Source organism: Aquarana catesbeiana, linkage group LG06, assembly GCF_042186555.1.
Source record: "Aquarana catesbeiana isolate 2022-GZ linkage group LG06, ASM4218655v1, whole genome shotgun sequence".
Lineage (NCBI taxonomy): Eukaryota > Metazoa > Chordata > Amphibia > Anura > Ranidae > Aquarana > Aquarana catesbeiana.
This window is the reverse complement of record NC_133329.1, coordinates 144,562,868-144,585,426: the sequence shown is the minus strand read 5'-3', so window position 1 is coordinate 144,585,426 and position 22,559 is coordinate 144,562,868. Positions and strand designations below refer to the sequence as shown.

At 46.1% G+C, this 22,559-nt stretch overlaps 1 protein-coding gene across 1 annotated transcript in view; it reads left to right on the top strand.

The window, feature by feature from the left end:
- The first annotated feature begins 2,405 nt into the window (after window positions 1-2,405).
- The window catches only part of LMTK2 (lemur tyrosine kinase 2), a 181,808-nt gene continuing 161,654 nt past the window's right edge, over window positions 2,406-22,559 (top strand). The window contains exon 1 of the mRNA XM_073591007.1: window positions 2,406-2,876. Within this exon, the coding sequence (XP_073447108.1) occupies window positions 2,780-2,876 (97 nt within the window). The 5' untranslated portion in view covers window positions 2,406-2,779. The remainder of the gene's footprint in view (window positions 2,877-22,559) is intronic.

Below are 22,559 nucleotides of genomic sequence, written 5' to 3'. Positions count from 1 at the left end.
AACTACACACAGAGGAGTACAAACAGAGTACACATAGAGGAGTACACACAGAGGACACATAGAGAACACATAGAGGAGTACACATAGAGAACTACACACAGAGGAGTACACACAGAAGAGTACACACAGAGGACACATAGAGGAGTACACATAGAGGAGTACACATAGAGAACACAGAGGAGTACACACAGAGGAGTACACATAGAGGAGTACACATAGAGGAGTACACATAGAGAACACAGAGGAGTACACATAGAGGAGTACACATAGAGAACACAGAGGAGTACACATAGAGTACACAGAGGAGTACACATAGAGTACACAGAGGAGTACACATAGAGAACACAGAGGAGTACACATAGAGTACACAGAGGAGTACACATAGAGAACACAGAGGAGTACACATAGAGAACTACACATAGAGAACACAGAGGAGTACACATAGAGTACACAGAGGAGTACACATAGAGAACACAGAGGAGTACACATAGAGAACACAGAGGAGTACACATAGAGAACTACACATAGAGAACACAGAGGAGTACACACAGAGGAGTACACATAGAGAACACAGAGGAGTACACATAGAGAACTACACATAGAGAACACAGAGGAGTACACAGAGTACACAGAGGAGTACACATAGAGAACACAGAGGAGTACACATAGAGAACTACACATAGAGAACACAGAGGAGTACACACAGAGGAGTACACACAGAGGAGTACACACAGAGGAGTACACATAGAGAACACAGAGGAGTACACATAGAGAACTACACATAGAGAACACAGAGGAGTACACATAGAGAACTACACATAGAGAACACAGAGGAGTACACATAGAGAACACAGAGGAGTACACACAGAGGAGTACACATAGAGAACACAGAGGAGTACACATAGAGGAGTACACATAGAGAACACAGAGGAGTACACATAGAGAACACAGAGGAGTACACACAGAGGAGTACACATAGAGAACACAGAGGAGTACACATAGAGGAGTACACATAGAGAACACAGAGGAGTACACATAGAGTACACAGAGGAGTACACATAGAGTACACAGAGGAGTACACATAGAGAACACAGAGGAGTACACATAGAGAACACAGAGGAGTACACATAGAGAACTACACATAGAGAACACAGAGGAGTACACATAGAGAACTACACATAGAGAACACAGAGGAGTACACATAGAGAACACAGAGGAGTACACACAGAGGAGTACACATAGAGAACACAGAGGAGTACACATAGAGGAGTACACATAGAGAACACAGAGGAGTACACATAGAGAACACAGAGGAGTACACACAGAGGAGTACACATAGAGAACACAGAGGAGTACACATAGAGGAGTACACATAGAGAACACAGAGGAGTACACATAGAGAACACAGAGGAGTACACATAGAGTACACAGAGGAGTACACATAGAGAACACAGAGGAGTACACATAGAGAACACAGAGGAGTACACATAGAGTACACAGAGGAGTACACATAGAGAACACAGAGGAGTACACATAGAGAACACAGAGGAGTACACATAGAGAACACAGAGGAGTACACATAGAGTACACAGAGGAGTACACATAGAGAACTACACATAGAGAACACAGAGGAGTACACACAGAGGAGTACACACAGAGAACATAGAGGAGTACACATAGAGAACACAGAGGAGTACACATAGAGAACTACACATAGAGAACACAGAGGAGTACACATAGAGAACACAGAGGAGTACACACAGAGGAGTACACATAGAGAACACAGAGGAGTACACATAGAGGAGTACACATAGAGAACACAGAGGAGTACACATAGAGAACACAGAGGAGTACACACAGAGGAGTACACATAGAGAACACAGAGGAGTACACATAGAGGAGTACACATAGAGAACACAGAGGAGTACACATAGAGTACACAGAGGAGTACACATAGAGTACACAGAGGAGTACACATAGAGTACACAGAGGAGTACACATAGAGAACACAGAGGAGTACACATAGAGAACACAGAGGAGTACACATAGAGAACACAGAGGAGTACACATAGAGTACACAGAGGAGTACACATAGAGAACTACACATAGAGAACACAGAGGAGTACACACAGAGGAGTACACACAGAGAACATAGAGGAGTACACATAGAGAACACAGAGGAGTACACATAGAGTACACATAGAGAACACAGAGGAGTACACACAGAGGAGTACACATAGAGTACACACAGAGGAGTACACACAGAGTACACATAGAGGAGTACACATGAGAAGTATGGGGGTCACTGCGCAGTAATCCTCTCCCCGCACATTGCTCAGCGATCATCATTTCTGCCTTATCTTCCAGTGATGTCATCGCACTCACCTTGACAGGCAGGTCACGCCTACATTCCGAGGCCTGGACCGCCATTGGCCAGGAGACTGTGACATTTGTCTCTCTATTGGAAGTGACCTTTGCCAATCGGAAAAAGGGGATTGTTTGCTCCCGCCTTTAGCCGCGGCGGTGTCAGGGAACATGGCGGCTGCTGTGTGGTGAAGCTGCCTGGCCGGGAAATTGCGGCGCTGTGTGCGGAGGGCTCGGCGGCCTGGTGAACTATGAGAGAGCGCGGTGTGGCGCAGGTGACTAGGCCCGGGAGGAGGCTCTGGAGGAAGCTGGCAGACGGCGGCGGGCAGCAGTGACAGAAATAGTCGGGATTTGTTCAGGGGGCACAGCTGGGACCCCCTCCCCTGGGAGGACACCGAGAGGAGCGAGTGGAGGAATGGGGCGGCTCCGGGGGTCCTTCCCGAGCCTGGCGCTCTGCTTCTGCCTGACACTGGGCTGTGTCCAGGCCGCTCCACTTCCTGAAACAGGTGCAGGTAAGAGACTGACACTCCGCTCCATGTCTGTGTGCCCGGGCACCGATCTCCGTGTCTGTGTGCCCGGGCACCGATCTCCGTGTGCCCGGGCACCGATCTCCGTGTCTGTGTGCCCGGGCACCGATCTCCGTGTCTGTGTGCCCGGGCACCGTCCCCCCCCCCCCCCGGTGTCTGTGTGCCCGGGCACCGTCCCCCCCCCCCCCGGTGTCTGTGTGCCCGGGCACCGTCCCCCCCGTGTCTGTGTGCCCGGGCACCGTCCCCCCCGTGTCTGTGTGCCCGGGCACCGTCCCCTCCCCCCCGTGTCTGTGTGCCCGGGCACCGTCCCCTCCCCCCCGTGTCTGTGTGCCCGGGCACCGTCCCCTCCCCCCGGTGTCTGTGTGCCCGGGCACCGTCCCCTCCCCCCGGTGTCTGTGTGCCCGGGCACCGTCCCCTCCCCCCGGTGTCTGTGTGCCCGGGCACCGTCCCCCCCCCCCCGGTGTCTGTGTGCCCGGGCACCGTCCCCCCCCGGTGTCTGTGTGCCCGGGCACCGTCCCCCCCCCCCCCGGTGTCTGTGTGCCCGGGCACCGTCCCCCCCCCCCCCCCGGTGTCTGTGTGCCCGGGCACCGTCCCCCCCCCCGGTGTCTGTGTGCCCGGGCACCGTCCCCCCCCCCGGTGTCTGTGTGCCCGGGCACCGTCCCCCCCCCCCCCGGTGTCTGTGTGCCCGGGCACCGTCCCCCCCCCCCGGTGTCTGTGTGCCCGGGCACCGTCCCCCCCCCCCCCCGGTGTCTGTGTGCCCGGGCACCGTCCCCCCCCCCCCCCGGTGTCTGTGTGCCCGGGCACCGTCCCCCCCCCGGTGTCTGTGTGCCCGGGCACCGTCCCCCCCCCCCCCGGTGTCTGTGTGCCCGGGCACCGTCCCCCCCCCCCCCGGTGTCTGTGTGCCCGGGCACCGTCCCCCCCCCCGGTGTCTGTGTGCCCGGGCACCGCCCCCCCCCCCGGTGTCTGTGTGCCCGGGCACCGCCCCCCCCCCCCGGTGTCTGTGTGCCCGGGCACCGCCCCCCCCCCCCGGTGTCTGTGTGCCCGGGCACCGCCCCCCCCCCCGGTGTCTGTGTGCCCGGGCACCGCCCCCCCCCCCGGTGTCTGTGTGCCCGGGCACCGCCCCCCCCCCCCGGTGTCTGTGTGCCCGGGCACCGCCCCCCCCCCGGTGTCTGTGTGCCCGGGCACCGTCCCCCCCCGGTGTCTGTGTGCCCGGGCACCGTCCCCCCCCCCCCCCCGGTGTCTGTGTGCCCGGGCACCGTCCCCCCCCCCGGTGTCTGTGTGCCCGGGCACCGTCCCCCCCCCCCGGTGTCTGTGTGCCCGGGCACCGTCCCCTAGAGGTCGACCGATATGGGTTTTTCTCTGGCCGATGCCGATGCCGATATTTAGAAATTGCGGTGGCCGATGGCCGATATGTGATGCCGATTTTTTTGGGCCGATATATTTGGCCGATTTTTTTTTTTTTTCTTTTTTCCCTTCATCTCATAAAATCTAACAGTTATACCCCTTTCACACTGGGGCGTTTTTCAGGCGCTTTTGGGCTAAAAATAGCGCCTGTAAAACGGCTCCCCTGCAGTCTCAGTGTAATATCCCGAGTGCTTTCACACTGAGGCGATGCGCTGGCAGGATGTTAAAAAAAAGTCCTGCAAATGGCATCTTTGGAGCGGTGTATACCGCTCCTCCACCACTCCTGCCCATTGAAATGAATGCGCACCGCTGCCGAAGCGCCTGCAAAGCGTTTTGGCAGTGGCGCTTCATGGGCGCATTTAACCCCTTCCTCAGCCGCTAGCTGGGTTATAAGCGCCCCGCTAGCAGCCGAATAGCGCCTCTAAAATGACGGTAAAGCGCCGCTAAAACTAGCAGCGTTTTACCATCAACGCATGCCTGCTCCAGTGTGAAAGCAGCCTTAAGTAATACAGAATTTTTTTTTCATTTAAACATTAAACAAAACAAACCTCCAATCAGTTCACTTGTATGTATAATTTAGAAAAAAAAAAAAAAAAAAACTATCTTAAATATTAAATACACAAAAACAGGTCATCAAAACTTTTGGACGAAAAAAAATGGGCTAACTTTACTGCTTAGGTTTTTTTTTAATTCATTACTGTATTTTTTTTTTGTAAAAATTGCGTTTGAAAGACCGCTGCGCAAATACCGTGTGACATAAAATATTGCAACAATCACCATTTTATTCCCTAGGGTCTCTGCTAAAAAAATATATATAATGTTTGGGGGTTCTAAGTGATTTTCTAGCAGAAAATACAGGATTTTTACTTGTAAGCAACAAGTGTCAGAAAAGATTTAGTCTTTAAATGGTTAAACTGAGAAATTCTACACACGGAGTTCAGTCTAGTGATAAAAAGAACCTGAAAGATACAATGTATCTTCTTATCAGACTTGGCAGGCTGCCCAGAGGAGGAGAGAAGAAAACTTCACAGATAACTTAAGGCAACTTGCATTAACTTCTATTACAGAAGTCATTTGCAAGTCATGGCTGAAGTTACAATCGGCCTTTTTTATCAGCACAATCGGCCGATGCCGATTAAGTAAAAAACGCCAAATATCGGCCGATATATCGGCCGGCCGATATATCGGTCGACCTCTACCGTCCCCCCCCCCCGGTGTCTGTGTGCCCGGGCACCGTCCCCCCCCCCCCCCCGGTGTCTGTGTGCCCGGGCACCGTCCCCCCCGGTGTCTGTGTGCCCGGGCACCGTCCCCCCCCCCCCGGTGTCTGTGTGCCCGGGCACCGTCCCCCCCCCCCCGGTGTCTGTGTGCCCGGGCACCGTCCCCCCCCCCCGGTGTCTGTGTGCCCGGGCACCGTCCCCCCCCCCCGGTGTCTGTGTGCCCGGGCACTGCCCCCCCCCCCCGGTGTCTGTGTGCCCGGGCACCGTCCCCCCCCCCCCCCCTTTTTGTCTCTGTATGTGTGTCTCTCCTCTCTCAGTAGGTAATGGTTAGGATCCTGATCATTATCATCTTCCTGTCGGTTGTATTACAGAAATTTCCCTAAGTAAAGATCTGAGCACTATGTGGGGAAATACTCTCTGAGCATTTCATACCAGCCTGGTCCACCGCAGTGTGTTAATCACAGGCCCGTTAATGAGCGCTGTGGTAGTGCAGACTGTTCAATTGAATTGACTGTCCAAAGCATCACAACAAACCAAAAATCATCCAAGCAACATTTATGGAAGCACCACATAATGTGTGTCCTGCAGGTGCACTCAGTGGTTTGTCACCACATTGCATTGTTGCACATAATGTACATTACTGTGTGTTTGTTTCCTCTCGTTCTGATGATCTTCTCCCACTTTCCAGAGACATTGGTCATAAGAGAGGGAGAGTCTCCCCAGCGGGGACCCCAGAAATTGACACTTCACAGGGGTTTTAAGTTCAACCTATCACCAGTGTATTCAAAACGTATAACAAACTTGTCTTCAGATACATTTTAGGTTCACATTGGCATTGTAAGAAAACTTGTATTTTATTTTTTCCCTTTAAAAATAAAACAGAACCCCAGCCCTACTTTTAGTCCTGCACATGTGTACAGCCTCCTCCCCTGTACTGATGAGTTCACTGCACACTATGCGCCTCTCAGTGTAAATTACAAGATGCAACAAGTCAGAGCCTGACTGGAGGACATCCAGCATCATCTAGCACTTTCCCTGGCCTGCCCCTTTCAATCATTGGATCTCCATTCTTTCAATCGTGACAACTCCACATCACATGATCACCCGGAATGCAAAAACAGTTTGCCCAGTATCTTCTGCAGCTCCAGACTGACATCCACCCATCAAGTCATTTAAATATTTGCATAACTCCTTCCAAGGGCCATCCCACTGATGGTATGAGGGCTGAGGGTTCTTGAGGTAGTACTGAGGCAGGGTGCTCTAATGTTTTCTGGAAGGTATTTACAGCACCCTGCTGGCCCCTCACCAGCCATAATCTGCCTGCACTGCAAAGAGAATCATGTACATTACTGGGTGTAAAATAACATAATGGTATATGCTCCTAATGCACACTATCTGTGGTTCAGTGCGTGTCAGTGCGGATTTGGGTGCTTTACACAATGCTTGGTGCACAACTGTGTACAGCTGTCTCTTCTAATGCATCTCAATAGGTGGCTGCATGTGGCAGCAGTGGGTCCTGCCAACATTACGCAGGCCCCGTTTAGTTGTGTGTATAAAGACTTCATCTGACTTTTTATATGTGACCATATTGTATTGCGCTATTGTCTAGTCATTTATATCAGTGGAATGCTGTGTTAATGTGTTTTTTATTTTTAATAAAACCATGCAGAGGTCACTCTTGCAGCTAGTTGGTCCTTACTCCCTTTGCTTTTATTCTGGAGCCATTTAAATGTGAATGCCAAGATATGCCTAATGCTGGATGTGTGCCGTTTTATTGAGTCCAGTCTAGGTACCATAATGCTCTTTCATTTATTTCCATCGACCAAAAATATGCCGTGTCTAAAGTTGTCATTTCTTTGGAAGCGTCAGCTCCTTGTCCAACACTGGTCATACAACATCCGGTATTTGAACCGTCTAGTGTGCAGGCCTATTTTTGTTCTATGCAACCTGATAGAAATGTTAAGATTTGTTTTACAGTTTAATTGGAAGGTTGGATAATAGAGACCACTTTTTTTTTTTTATATCTATATTGTTGATTTGAGTAAAGCCCATGTAAAAGGGGAGGGGCTCTGTGTAACTATGATTATATATATATATTGTACATTTTTGTTGTAAGCTGGCTGTTCTAGACCTACATTTTAAGCTTCAAGCCTTTTCATGCAAGTGTTTGAGAATTGAGAATTTTTTTTTTTTTTTTTTTTTTTTTTTCTTATGAATTTTTTTTATTTATTTATTTTTGTGTGTAATTTAATTTTTTAAACAAATATTTCCTTGTCAAACCTGCTGTCAGGTGTGAAGTGTTAGTTTTCTACTTCCTGGTTTGACTTGTCTACTGCATGTAGTAAATAGGGCTGGGGAAGAAATCGATTTGAATCGAGTTGAGAGGTCAAATCGATTCAAATATTCAGCAAATTGATTTTTTTTTTTTTTTTTTTAGAATTTTATTTTATTTTTTTTCACCAGGACACTGCGCCGGTCCTGAGGAGCTGCGGGCAGGAGGTTTTTAGGTGAGGCTGCGGCTTCGGCCTAGTCCGCCAGGCTGGACACCGCGGACTAGCCGAAGCCGCGGCCTCACCTAAAAACTCCTGCCCGCAGCTCCTCAGGAGCCGCGTGGTGTCCATCAAAAAAAAAACTATTCGAATTGTGAATCAAGGGTTTTTTTTTTTTTTTTTGGGAGAAAATCGCCCAGCTCTAGTAAAAATGTACACCTGTCACCTAAACGGCTCGCCATTACTGATCTTTCAGATTATTCCTCTGTCTGGTATTGATGCTGGACATGGCCAGGCAAATATCATTTTCAGGCATAGGCCAGCAATGTCGCCTCCTATGTCTCTACATTCAAGCCCAACTCTATTAATAATTTTCTTTTAATTCCAGACAGAGAAGGAGTAGAACCTCTGTCCAAATTTTTTTTTTTTTTTTTTTTTAACGGGTGAGGTTTATAACTTCTGTTGCTGTCTGTATCTTCCTGTCCTGGTGAAAATCATTTCCCTCTCTTGTCCTGCTGATAATGGGAAATGACATTGAGGTGAGTGAGCTCTCCCTAACAGTGTCAATGACAGCAAAGAAAACCTAACTAAAAAACTCTCGTGGGGAATGGGCTTTTCGGTGAGTGGGGACACAATTGGGGGATCCAGAGGAGGAGATCGCATAACAACCACAACAATTCACACGGGATCCTTTGGAAGCAAAGACACTTCTCACAGATTTTTTCTTTTTTCTTTTTTATATATATATAGAACTTTATTTTTGTTTGGACACTTATATCATTTGGATCTTATTTTTGATAACTTTGTTGCACCATCACGTCAATTATTTATTACACCATTGATTCTAATTGTGCATTTTTTGGGTATACCTTATGCTTTTTTTTTTTGAATTTTTAAATCAGCACTAATATTACGCACATATTTATATATTTGTTATGTTCATTTTTGGGTGCATGTATTTCTTTTAGGACTATTTATACTCCAGCTTTATTTGCACTTGACTTTATAATATTACGTGATGTTTTACACATGACATACTGTTTGTTTACTATTTACACATTTTTTTACAGTACTTCTCACATATTGTAACAATTTTTCTGGGGTACTATTTTAATTTCATTCACTTTTGAACAGCGCCACATTCCCCACGAGAGTTTTTTTAGTTTTTTTGGATTTCACCTCGGTGTTTTTCCATTTTTTTTTTTTTTTTGCGGGGGCTGCAGTTCTCTTTAAATATTGTCCTAAGCGCGGAATATTTGAGTTTGTAAAGAACCTAACGATAGTTACTCTTCCCAAGTCTACCCAAAACTTAAGTGATTGTAAAGGCTGAAGGTTGTTTTTTTTTTTTTTTTTTTTTTTTTTTTTACCTTTTATGCATTCTAAGCATGAATATAAAACAAAACCATCTGTGTGCTGCTTTTACTCACCTGAGCTCCCTCTTGATCCAGGGATGTGCATGGGAGCTTAGACTTTCCCAGGACTCCCTCTCCTCTTTGGCTGGGACAACAGCAGAAGCCATTGGCTGTCAGTCACAGCCAGTGAGCCAATGAGAAGAGAGCGGGTCAGGGTCAAGTCACAGCTCTGTGTATTATGGACGCATAGAGAAGGGCTCGGGAGTGAGCATGCACCAGTGCCCCCATAGGAAGCGGCTTCATATGGGGTGCAATGGTCGAGGGGGAGGAGCCAGGAATGCCAACGGGGACCTGAGAAGATCGGGGCTGCTTGGTGCAAAACCATTACACAGAACAAGTTAGTATAACATATTTGTTTTTGTTTTTTTTTTTTGTTTTTTTTTTGTTTTTATTAAAAAAAAAAAAATTGAGCCTTAATGGCACTTGTTCACAATACCGACTCTTGTTAAAAATGCTCCCATAGTCCCTATATGTGTTTGACGCGTTTTAAAAATGAACCGCCGATGCCTAGGTTTTTTTATTGCTGTTGTGAACAAGGCCTAACACACTGCAAACGCATGCCAGTGCTTTACCATAGACTTGAATGCAAGGATTTGAGATGCTTTAACTCCTTCCAAACTCGGCATGAAGCTTCATTTTTTGCAACGCGATGCAAAGGCTTCATGTTTTGATAATATGACAAGCATTATGCAATGTCCATTTTATTAGTTGCAGACTGCTTTTCTAGGAGTTTGAGGAGAGATAAAAATGCTCCTCAAACTCCTGATTTTAGTGCCAGTGTGAACAGGGCTGAAGGCCTCATTCACATGCATGGACAGCGGCATATTTCTGTGGCTGGGCTCAGAGCTGTAGACCAGATGTATCTGCACATCAAGCTCTTATAGATGCCTGAACCTGGACAGATATAATTTGTCCCAAACCACAGCTAACCACTGGATGTGCAGATACTTGTAAAGATCAACAGCCAGCGGTGGCTCCAGCCAGCCTGTCATTGCTTTATACGTCGCAAAAAAGAAAAATTAAACTGCGCTAATGTGTAAATAATATTGGCATTTCCTTTTTAGCAGCAACTCTCCTGTGAGATACACAGGTTAAATCTTATAACCTTTGAGTTGAGCTAACAGTGATTAGTGTTCATAATATAAAAAAAAAATCAAATAAAGTCCTTGATTGAAAATCACCACCATCCACCATCTTGAAAGTGTGAGCCTTAAGGCCTGTACACACGATTGGACTTTTTGACCACAAACATGCAAATTAGCTGTTTTAAGGCAACATCTGGCCATGTGTATGCTCCATCAGACAAACTTTTTTGGTTTTCATCGGACAAATGTTGGCTGTGCGAACAGACAAACATGGCGGCAACAAAAGTCCTACGTCGGCTAGTCCGATCGTGTGTACACAAAACCATTGGACTTTAGTACAAACACGCATGCTCAGAACCAGTGCAAAAGATCAGACAACAATACAGAAGTTGACCAAAGGGTGGCGCCAGAGAATTGAAATTCCTCTTTTGTAGTGTCGTCAGTACGTTGAAATGTCACTGCGTTCGTGTTTGTTGCCTAAAAAGTCCTGATATGTCTATGCAATATAAGTTCACGGCCAACGCCCATTGGACAGAAATCCACGGAAAAGTTTGTTTAAAGTCCGATTGTGTGTACAAGGCTTTAGTGATACTGCCACCAAAAGCAAAAATGCTTGCTTATCAGCTCCTATTGACTTTGTACTACAGGAGGCCAACAGCACCTGTTGCTTAACACCCTGCCGGGGCGCCTACAGCGTCTAAGGATCCTCCTGCGACTCGCACATCGATCTTTCTGACAATGATGTCATAGGGGTATCCCAGTACACAGAAAGCTCCACATAGCGTAAAATCGTTAACGCAAGCCATTGCAGGCCGAAGGTGTTGGTATCAAAATTGCCCTAAAAACAGAAGGGCTGGCACATAAAGAGCAGCCCGCCCCTCTGGGATTACACGACCACGGTGACGTCAGCACGTCGCCCCACCACACGTTGACGTCTTCCGGGATACCCCTGGTTTTTAGGGTGATTTTGATACTAATACAATGTAAGTGCAGCCTTTAATGGCTTGTGTAATGAAGTGTTAACGATTTTACGCTATGTGAAGCTTTTTGTGTTCTGGGATACCCCTATGACATTGTCAGGAAGGTTGATGTGTGAGTCGCAGGAGGATTCATAGCTGCTTAGGGGCCTCGGCACGGTGTTGAGCCACAGGTGCTGTTGGCCTCCTGTAGTACAAGGTGAATATGAGCTGATAAGTGAGCATTTTTGGTGGTGGCAGTGTCACTAAGGCTCATACTTTCCAAGGTGGCGGATGGTGGTGATTTTCAATCAAGGACTTTATTATTTTATCACGTGGATTTTATTTTTGATATTTTTTTGATTTATTGTGGACACTAATCATTGTTAGTGCAACTCAGCAAAGGTTATAAGATTTATACATGCTGACTGGCCACAGCTGTCTGCAACAAACTTTCAGTCCAGCCGCAGCAATTTGCGGTCTCTTACTGCTGGTTGTGTCTGTTCACCCATGTGAATGAGGCCTAAATTAACTAAGTTGGCTGGAACTGGGCCTTAAGAAATCTTTGGAGCATAAATGTTTGCTTCTCCGTACATACGAGCCCACAAACTAGTATTTTCAAAAGTAGGTCACCAATTGAAGCCTACATATTTCCTTTATTACTAGTTGAAGACAGAAGCTATTTCAATTTAGCTGATGTACAAGAAAAGTGTCTTCTACAGTTTTGGAACACATAATTGGGGATTAGTATTTGAATAAGTTGGGTCCTATAATCATGTAATGCACAGAGTATGAGTGGATCACATAAACTACAGCTGTTAACACATTGCATGGGAAGGATGCAGTACCATCATCATACAGTAGATCAAAGTCCTTTTAACTGATAGGATCCACAGACGCCCACCTTACATAGATGTTCATCAAAATATCAGTGTAAAGGTGCCCACAGGTTATAAAATAAGAGCTCAGATGGAGTTACAAAATCAGGACATTAAGGCAGGTATGCTTTTTCCATCTTGCAGGAGCATTTTAGCCTCTTGACTATTTCCCAAGAGTAGAGTAGCAATAATGCCAAATAGGACATGCCCAAATCCTGCAGCCAAATAGCACTCATCAAACGCAGCATCCCCTACACAAAGAGAAAAATGCTGTTTCTGGCTTTTGCTGTTATTGGTACTCTGCTCTTGGAAAATGGCTAAGGGGCTGAAATGTTCTTGCAATATGAAAAAAGCATACCTGTCTTGATGTCCTGATTTTTGTATAGCAATCTGGGATCTTATTTTATAACCCGTGGGCACCTTTAGCCACGGTTCACTCTAGATGCTGTGCGAATTCAATACCACATCAAAATCGCAACCCGTCCGTGCAAACCGATTGCGAAGTGTATGTTAACGACACCCTAAAATCGGTTTGCAATACGCAGTGCGATTTGCAGAATCTGATCATATCAGTGTGAACACTCATGCGATCAGATTCTGGTGCAGACAAAAAAGGGTCCTGCACGAGTGTTGCGAATGCGGCAGGGTGGATTTGATTTAAATCAAGTCGATTTAAATCGTTAGTAAAAAGGCTTGATTTAAATCAACTCGATTTTAAATTATAATTTTTAAAGAGAAACTGTCATCTCTGTCCCTCAGCGGCTCCTCTTCTGACCCGCTGTTGACTCACCGACGGTCCCATTCACTTTAATGGGACGGCTGGTGATGCGGCAGTGACACAACAAGGTGAGGGACGTGGTGGCAGCAGGTGAGTGGTTGCCTGCTAAGGCTTAATGTACACGGGACGTTTTTACAACCTCTCCTGAACGATTTAACTTGACAGATTGTAACCCACATTTAAAACTTCCGTTTTGCCACGTTTACATGCCGCGTTTGCGTTTTTAAAAGTGTTTGAAAAAAATAATTCTTTTTTTTTTTTTTTTTAAATTTTTTAAAAATTTTTTTTCAAAATCGCCAAAAATGAAAAATGCCTGTAAACGAAACACAGCTAAATGCGAGTTACCACGTTTAGCCGCGTTTGGTGCTTGAGATGCCTCTAAACTCAGCATCTGAACTCAATTTTTTTTTTTGCTTTCCAAAAAAAGCCTCTAAACTCAACTGCCTAGAAACAACTGTAAAAGGTCCTGTGTACATGTATTGATAACAGAGGAGAGTTCAGGAGCAGTTGAAAAAAATGCCCAACTGCTCCTAAAATGTTCGTTTAGTAGCAGCAGTGTACATGAGGCCTAAGTGCCGGTTCACACTAGACGCGGCACGACTTGCAGGTCGCCTCACAGAGGCGACCTGCACACGACTGCCAGGGCGACTTGCAAGACGACTTCTGTATAGAAGTCTATGCAAGTCGCCCCCAAAGTAGTACAGGAACCTTTCTTCTAAGTCGGAGCGACTTGCGTCGCTCCGATTAGAACGGTTCCATTGTACAGAACGGGAGGCGACTTGTCAGGCGGCTAGGTCGCCTGACAAGTCGCCCCCATGTGAACCGGCTCTTACAGGCACTGCCATGATGGATCTGAAATGACAGGTGATCTTTCAATGTAAGGACTTCTTCTTGCTGGTAGTTAGAATCTTTAATATTTGCAAACAAAATGAAGGTTTCCTATTTAGAATAATAAGCTGTCGGGTTAGGCCTCATGCACACAAGACGCTGTTAAATGTGCGTTCATAGGCAGTTGGACACTTTTTTTCAACTGCCCCTGAACTCATTCAATGTCCATGTACACAGTCTTGTTTTTTAGGCAGTTACGTTTAACCTCGTTTTTCCAGAAGCAAAAACATGGGTTCAGACGCAAAAGTTTTCCACAGTTCAGATGCTAAACGCCGGTACCACGCTTAGCCGCGTTTTGCGTTTTATAAGTGTTTTTAAAGGAACCCTATTATTTGGACCAGAAAACACAGAAATATAATGGTAAACTGCAGCAGAGAATGACATTTTGTGACCCAAATTTGGGGCCCAGTATCTTGGGGCCACTTGGTGCTAGGAACCCCAAATTTGGTGTGCAAACACAGTGGAACTAGTGCTACAACATATCTAAAGGTTCCTAGCACCAAGTGGCCCCAAGATACGGGGCCCCAAATTCGGGTCGCGAGAAGTCATTCTCTGCTCTGCAGTATGTTCGATATGGGATCCATTTCCAAAAAAAAAAAACAGAGAGAGGCAAATGCAAGTATACAACTGCTCTCTCTGCTGCTGCTCACTCTGATCAAAATGGCAGAAATAGTTAAAATTTATCATTTTTCTGAGCTTGGGCAGGGTCTTTGTTATCTTAACTAGATGCAAACGCGGCAAAACAGGCGTTTCTAAACGCCTGTTTCAGCTTTTAAAAACGTGTTCAGCAGGGTTTGCACCGGCGTCTCGTGTACATGAAGCCTTAGTAAAACAGCGATATCAGAACCGATTTAAAAAAAAAAAAAAAAAAAAGAGAGAGAATGCAGCAGCCTGCCAAGTTTAATCACAACACCCAAATAAGTAGAAACAAATGCCTCATTTCCACTGAGCGGATTGGTTCGGGTGGGTACAGTTTGAATGGCCTAGAATGGTCCGGTCTATTCTGGTGAACGTTTCCACTGCAAGTGGGACCACAAGGGGCCATACAGGGTTTAGAAAAAATGCCTCAGCATAACACAGCAGAGGGTTTTCTGTCAGCCAATCAGTGGAATGTATCGTGTGACGCCAGTAGCTCCGCCCTAACCGAATCGTTTCATTTTCTATGGCCCCACATCTGAAGCAGGACCCTGAATGGAGCGGTACGGTTCGGTTGTATGGGCCGCTTTCATAATGGAAACACCCAAAATAGCGTACCGTACCGAACCAATCCGCTCAGTGGAAACGAGGCATAAGTATCTTTCCGTTCTTTTATCAAAGGAATGAACTCCGTGTAAGACCCCTTTCACACTGGAGGCTCTTGAGTGCTAAAAATAGCGCCTGTAAAGCACCTGGAAAAAAAGCCTCCGCTGCTAACCCAGTGTGAAAGCCCAAGTGCTTTCACACTGGGGCCCGCTGCGCTGGCAGGGTGTCACAAACAGTTCTGCAAGCTGCTTCTTTGCAGCGCTATAGGAGCGGTGAATACACCGCTCCTATAGCGCTCCTGCCCATTGAAATCAATGGGCAGTGCCGCTTTGTGGGTGGTTTTAACCCTTTTTTTGGTGAATAGCGCTGCTAAAACAACGGTAAAGCTTTACCGCCGACGCCTGGGCGCTTTCAGTGTGAAAGGGCTCTAATTGAAGGAAGTTTAACCATTTAAAGACCAAAGCTTTTCTGACATTTGTTGATTACAAAAACTCATTATTTTTCTGCTAGAAAAACTAATTGGAGCACCCAAACATATAGGCTTAAATACTCAACCCAAATACATATACAAAAAATAAGTGCGCTACCAATGAAGGGATATAAAATGCTTATAAACCATAGTCTTTTAGAGCTGGTGGATCTGTGCACCATAAGAACGATCATAGCAGCTGTTCTGCCGCTTGATCGTTGTTACAGGAGGCGAGAGGGGACATCCCCTGCCCCCCCCCCTGCCTTTCCCGCTGCCCTCCGGTGCTTCTACCAACTCACCGATATGATTGGTAAGTCGGACACAGGATCCGCCAGCCCCGGATGTTGAGCATAGAGATTTCCAGCGGACCAGATGGTCGCCGGAATCTCTATGATCGTTTGGAGGCTGGGCGCGATGTTATGATGTCACGCCCGGGCCTCTGTATTAAAAAAAAAGGCACCGATTCAGCTGGGAAATGGTGATTTTTTTTTTTTTTTTTTTTTTTTTTTTTTCAGGCTTCCCAGCCTAGAGGTGAGAGGTCTTATTAACCCCATATCCCACTGTAAAGAGCACCTGTCATGCCATATTCCTATTACAAGGGATGTTTACATTCCTTGTAATAGAAATAAAAGTGATCAAAGAAATTTTTTTCGGGAAAAAAGTGTCAAGCTAATATAAATAAAGTAAAATTAAAATTAACAATAAAATTTTTTTTTTTTTTTTTTTAAAGCGCCCCTGTCCCCGTGAGCTCGTACGCAGAAGCGAACGCATACGTAAGACATATGAACGGTGTTCTAACCACACATGTGAGGTATCGCCGCGAACATTAGAGCGAGAGCAATAATTTTGGTCCTAGACCTCCTCTGTAACTCAAAACATGTAACCAGTAAAAATTTTTAAAGCATCGCCTAAGGGGATTTTTAAATATCGAAGTTTGGCGCCATTCCACGAGCGTGTGCAATTTTGAAGCGTGACATGTTTGGTATCTATTTACTCGGCGTAACTTCATCTTTCACATTATGCAAAAACATTGGGCTAACCTTACTGTTTTCTAAAAACAACGCATTCGAAAAAATTGCTGCGCAAATACCGTGCTAGATAAAAAGTTGCAATGACCGCCGTTGTATTCTCTAGGGTCTTTGCTAAAAAAACATATATAATGTTTGGGGGTTCTGTGTAATTTTCTAGCAAAAAAATGATGATTTTTACAATGTCAGAATTGGCCTGGTAGGCAAGCACCTGTCATTTCAGCGCCTGTTAGCGGGCGTCCACTCACCTGCTTCCGCCACATCCCTCGCCTCCTTGTTGTCACTGCCACATCACCAGCCGTCCCATTAAAGTGAATGGGACTGTCGGTGAGTCATCAGCTGTTCAGTGGAGGAGCTTCTGCGGGACAAAGATGACAGTTGCTCTTTAAACATTATGATTTAGTCTGGGTTGCTACTCAAACTACATGATTGTGAAAAGCATCAAACTCACCCAGACCAAGTCTTGGAGGCAGAAGTAACTAGTCTACGAGAGCAAATTAGGGAACACTCATTATTTCAGGCCAAAATCAAGCTTTTCAAGGCCTGCGGAGTTTCTATGAATATAGAGACACATGCAGCAGAACATTGGCTAACGCCATACGTATCCAACGTAATCTGTTATATATCCCAGCCTTGTCCTCTCCCACAGGCACCAAAATCCACAAGTCCCTGGACATAGCAGAGTCCTTCCGTGATTTTTATGCGGCACTTTATAACCTTAACTACCTCTCTCCCATGGACCAGCCCTCAGACAGATTGGAGGCAATAGATGGCTATCTTGGAGCCACAAATTTGTCCTCTCAATGAGGAAGAAATGGAGTTGCTTTCGCAGCCTATTGCCACAGAACAGGAGGTCAGGGACAATTAAAGCGGGTGTCACGCCTTGTTCTGCATTTCTGCAGACATGACCTCTTTGTGGGTTTCTTTGGGTAGGGGTACCAGGGAGGGCATGCGGAAAATGCCTCTCATGCAGCCGGTTTACTGCATTTGCGTTGGGAACGTGGGCCACAGCACCGTCTGGAAACAGAAGGTCTGTGATCTCTTCCTGGAATTTTAGGAAGGATCCAGTTCGCCTGAAGCCTTGTAAAGCACAAAAGCATTCAGCAGAGCCAATTGGAATAAATATAAAGACCCTTTTTTTTTTTTTTCCAGCATCTGGCCTTACGGGCAATTTTGGTACGGTGCCAACAACTGGTCGTTGAGGCCACCCCTTCCCATGTTAAGGTTATATACATGGACAGAGAGGGGTTTCTCCACAACACCAGTCGCCGTAGGAATTTGGACTGTCATATCTGCGTGAAGGGAAGACAGAACAAAAACATTCCATGAATCCCTCCACCTCACTGATAACAAATTCTTACATTTCAAGCAGGCTCTCTCCCCCTGTCTAAGTCGGGATTCTACAAGCTGTTATGTGAAGCCTCGGCGATTAGATCGCACGGTGCCACATGTGCAAATTCCAAAATCAAAAAGGTGACTAAAGTGTCACGCTTGTGTAGTAATTGTCCACGTACAAGTGGTACCCCTTTCCGAATAAGGGTGACATCAAGTCCCACACAATCTTAACAGCGCTCCCTATGTAGTCTGGGCAGTTCTCCGGCTCCACGTGACTATCTTTTCCCTCATAAACCATAAAACTAACCATAAAACTATATGTATAGCCTGTTGCCCTGTAAGAGCTTATACATCTTGACCCCGTATCTGGCACGCTTGCTGGGAAGATACTGTTTGATAGACAAGCGGCCAGAGAACTTAATCAGGGACTCATCAACGCAGACAACTTGATCGGGAGTAAACAAGGCTGCAAAACGTTGGTTGGAGTGGTTTACGAGGGGCCAAATGTTGTGGAGCCAATCATATCCAGGGTCACCCCGAGGACGACAGAGTTCATTGTCATTAAAATGCATGAACCGCAAGATCTGCTCGTATCGTGTCCTGGTCATAGAGGCAGAGAACACAGGCATTTGGTGAATTGGGTCTGTGGACCAATATGACCGCAACTCGCTTTTTTTTTTTTTTTTTAACTACCTCCATGAGGGAGGGATAGGCCCAGCAAGGTCTCAAATTCAGAGACCGTAATAGGTCTCCAATCTCTGGCAAGGGGTAACTGGGGATTAGCGACGATGAATTGACCAGCATACAAATTGCTTTGGTGCACAACAGTTCTATAGAGATCTTCTGTGAAAAACAGCGAATAAAAATCAAGTGACGTAAAATCAACTGTTTCCACCTGAATTCCGGGTTGGCCAGTGAATGGGGGAAGTACGGGTGCTGCAGAAGTGGTGGGCTCCCAATTCGGAATGGCAAATGCAGCGGGAAGGGCACTATGGGCTCCATGGGCCTGTCTTTGTCGTCTTGGTGGCTGCGGGACACTAGGTGTGCTAGCCACCTCACCAGCTTGAACTGCACTTATGGGACTCGCCACGTCACCACATGATACCGCAGTGCTGGATTTATGACCAGGATGTACTAGGCCGCTGGTGCTTGCCAGTTCACCAGAAGGATGAGCGGTGCTAGTACTGGCTCTCTGCTCCATACGAGAGCTCTGCGGTTCTTGCACCACAACAGCAGAAGAACGGGGTCAGGTACGCCTGACCTTGGCAGGGACCACTACTCTGTCATCAGAGTTATCTGTCCGGGTGCCGCTGCTGTCTACAGGTTCGTATTCTGAGCCAGAATCGGACGGATGGGTGACTTCCTCTTCACTCATCTGTCAGGCTCAGAAAAGTGTAGGCCTCTTCTCTACTGTACCTTCGATTGGACATTTTGGCTTTTAAATTTACTGGTAAACTAGTGAGACTCACAGGAAAAAACACCTGACTGTCAGTGACTGCTTCAAACACTACCAAAAAAACTGTTAGCGATCGCAGGGATCAGGCCTGACTCTGCTAATGCTGCAGTTATGTGTTTAGTGTTTTGTAAGTGACAGTTATCGATACTGCACTTGGGTGGGTTGGGTGGAGGGGCTAAGCGCAGTGCTAGCAGGTATCTGGGCTGATCCCGCTAACACTGCATTTTTCAGAACCCTAAACTACTGGGGACGCTAGTATAGACCAGATATTGATCCGTTCAGACACTATACTACTATACTCTGATGCTGCCTGGGGCGAGACAGTCAGTAATTGACGCTAAAACCTAACTGATATCACCCCCCCGAGTGAACAAGGGGTTAAACGTTTTTATTAGATAATATACGGCGGGTGCCCTGACGCTATAAAAAAAAAAACTGACCAGCGTTACCCGTGACACTAATAAGGTGATCACTGGTGATGGTGTGATCAAGGGGTTAAACCTTTAATGACACCAGTACAGTGATCAAAGAAAAATATGAACACTGCACTGGGTGACAGGCAGTGAATGGGTTAACGGGGGGGGGGTGAAATATGTGCCTATGTGTACTGTGTCAGTGTAGTGTTGGTGCAACTCACATTTGGATGTCCTCTCTCCTCTCTGGAATGGAAAAGAATCCCAGAGAGGGAGATGACATCCCTTCCCCTGTCTGTGTTTACACTTACACAGGCAGGGGAGGATTTCATTCGCCAGGACCGATCAGTAGGTCCGTTGGCCTGGAGACTAATCGGTTCTGAAGCGAATCCGATCGACGTGGCCGCCGTAAGGCGACGTCGATTTACCCAGCCGAGCCACCCTGCTGCAGTAAAACTGCGGCGGCTGGTCTGAAAGTGGTTAAAGCATCGCCTATGGGAAAAATTAGGATACCTGGGTTTGTCTCCGTTTTTCAGGTGTACCCAATTTTAGCCCCCGTTCAAATCGGGCTATTGCTGGCAACGTCATCGTCCGAATCGGTTCGACGTCGACTTTGCAGTGCCGCACTAATTCCCAAAAGTAGTTCCTGTGCTACTTTTGGGGACGATTTCAATAGACATCTGTGCAGGAACCTGCACAGATGTCTCTGAAATCCATCCCCCTCCCCCCGAAGTTGGACCGAAATGCGGGTCTGAAATCATGCAAGTTCAAACCCGCCTTCAGTGTGAACCCAGGCTCAAGGCTTGTAACTTTAGGTATCTTGCTCGGCGCAGCGTCTTTTTTTTTTTTATATTTGACCAAATATGTTACTATATTGCATTTGTGTGCACTAAAATTAGCTTTAGTGCACTTGATAAACCCTTCGCTTATATCCCCTGACCTAAAAAATTGGAATAACCACTATTTTTTATTCTCTAGGGTGTCTGCTTTGATATATATATAATTATAATATAATATAATATAATATATATGTATGTGTGTAAATAGCGGTTGATCTTGCCATAAATGCAGTGTTCTTGTTGCTTCCTGTGGGGCTGACCCAAGATCTCAGACAAGGCTATCTACTTTCCAAGCTATCTTATGTAAACTACAAATTCCCCCCTTCCCGATGTAGATGAAAGGAAGATGGGTTTGTAGTCTGATTTTGAAGATCTTTTCCTGCAGAGAGAGCGAGCATGGACACCTAACAACCAGATGAAAGTAAAAAGCCTGAAAAAAAGGAAGATAATGCAGCCACCACATGTAAGGAATGTCAGATTTAAATGTCTGTTTTAAATACACAGAAAATCTGTGCTGAAAGATGTATATAGGCTGACACTAGTTAAAAATATATTTTTTTTTTTCTTTTGTTCTGCTAAACAAGGCACTGATCTGAAAGTTGTGTATAGATAAAGGAGTTTTGACTTCAGTGACTTTCTAAGCTGAAGCTAGGGACTTGAGAGGTCAGCAATTGCTCTCTCTGTATTTCCCTCTAGAAATGAGGGAGAAATGTCAACTGTTGCCTCAGACTGTACACATATGTGATGTACCTCCCAGTCACTGTTTCAAGTTGGGAGTTGGTAGGATGAGCTTACAATCGCGTAACCACCCACCAGCCTCTGAGGTAAAGAACCCCTTACATGGCCAGTGGGAGCTGGGGGTAAGAAGTTAAGTGGAATTGAAATATAAAAGTGAACAACCACAGCCCTGTAGTTGGTTGCATAACATCAAAATGCAGCAGCAGATTAAAAAAATACATTGGTGGAAAGATGATAAATCCTATATTAGAAAACGTGAAGAAAAAATCTGATCCCTGGTACTTGTGGTTACAATTCACCTTTTCTGAGGCATCCTTGGAGACTGATGTCTTTAGGCTTTCTCTTGGTTGACTGCGTAGTAAACAAATTTTCATGAAACGCTGCATTCCCTCATCGCACCTTTCTGCAGGTTTTTCTTAGATTAAGGTTACTTTCACATGCGGGCGTCCTTTTAGCGGTACTATTCGGCCGCTAGTGGGGCGGTTTTAACCCCCAGTAGCGGCCAAAAAAGGGGTTAAAACCGCCCGCATAACGCTGCTGCAGTGGTGGTTTGGCGGCGCTGCCCCATTGTTTTCAATGGGCAGGGACCACTCCTACAGCGCTGTAAAGATGCGGAAGATACTTAAGGGCCAGTTCAAACCATAGAAACGGATGCGTTCCAGGTGCTTTTCTGCATGCACGTTTTTGATGCGTTCCAGTGCGTTTTTGATGCAGTCCAGTGCTTTTTTTTTTTTTTCCCCTCTCTTTTTTTCTTAACCTTAAATTAGGACAAGTGTGTTGCAGTGCATTTAGGTGCGTTCCAGTGTGTTTTTGATGCGTTTTACAGCGTTCCAGTGCAGAAAAAATGCAGTATGTTCTACTTTTTTTTTTTTTCTGCAACTGGAACGCACTGGAACTGCAAGCACTGGTGTGAACTATGCCATTGAAAACCATATAACCTACTTTCCATGCGTTTTTGATGCAGAAAAAAAAACGCACTGGATTGCATGTTGTGTGAACTGGCTCTAAAATGTTTCTTTTGCATGGTTCTTGCATTTCAGC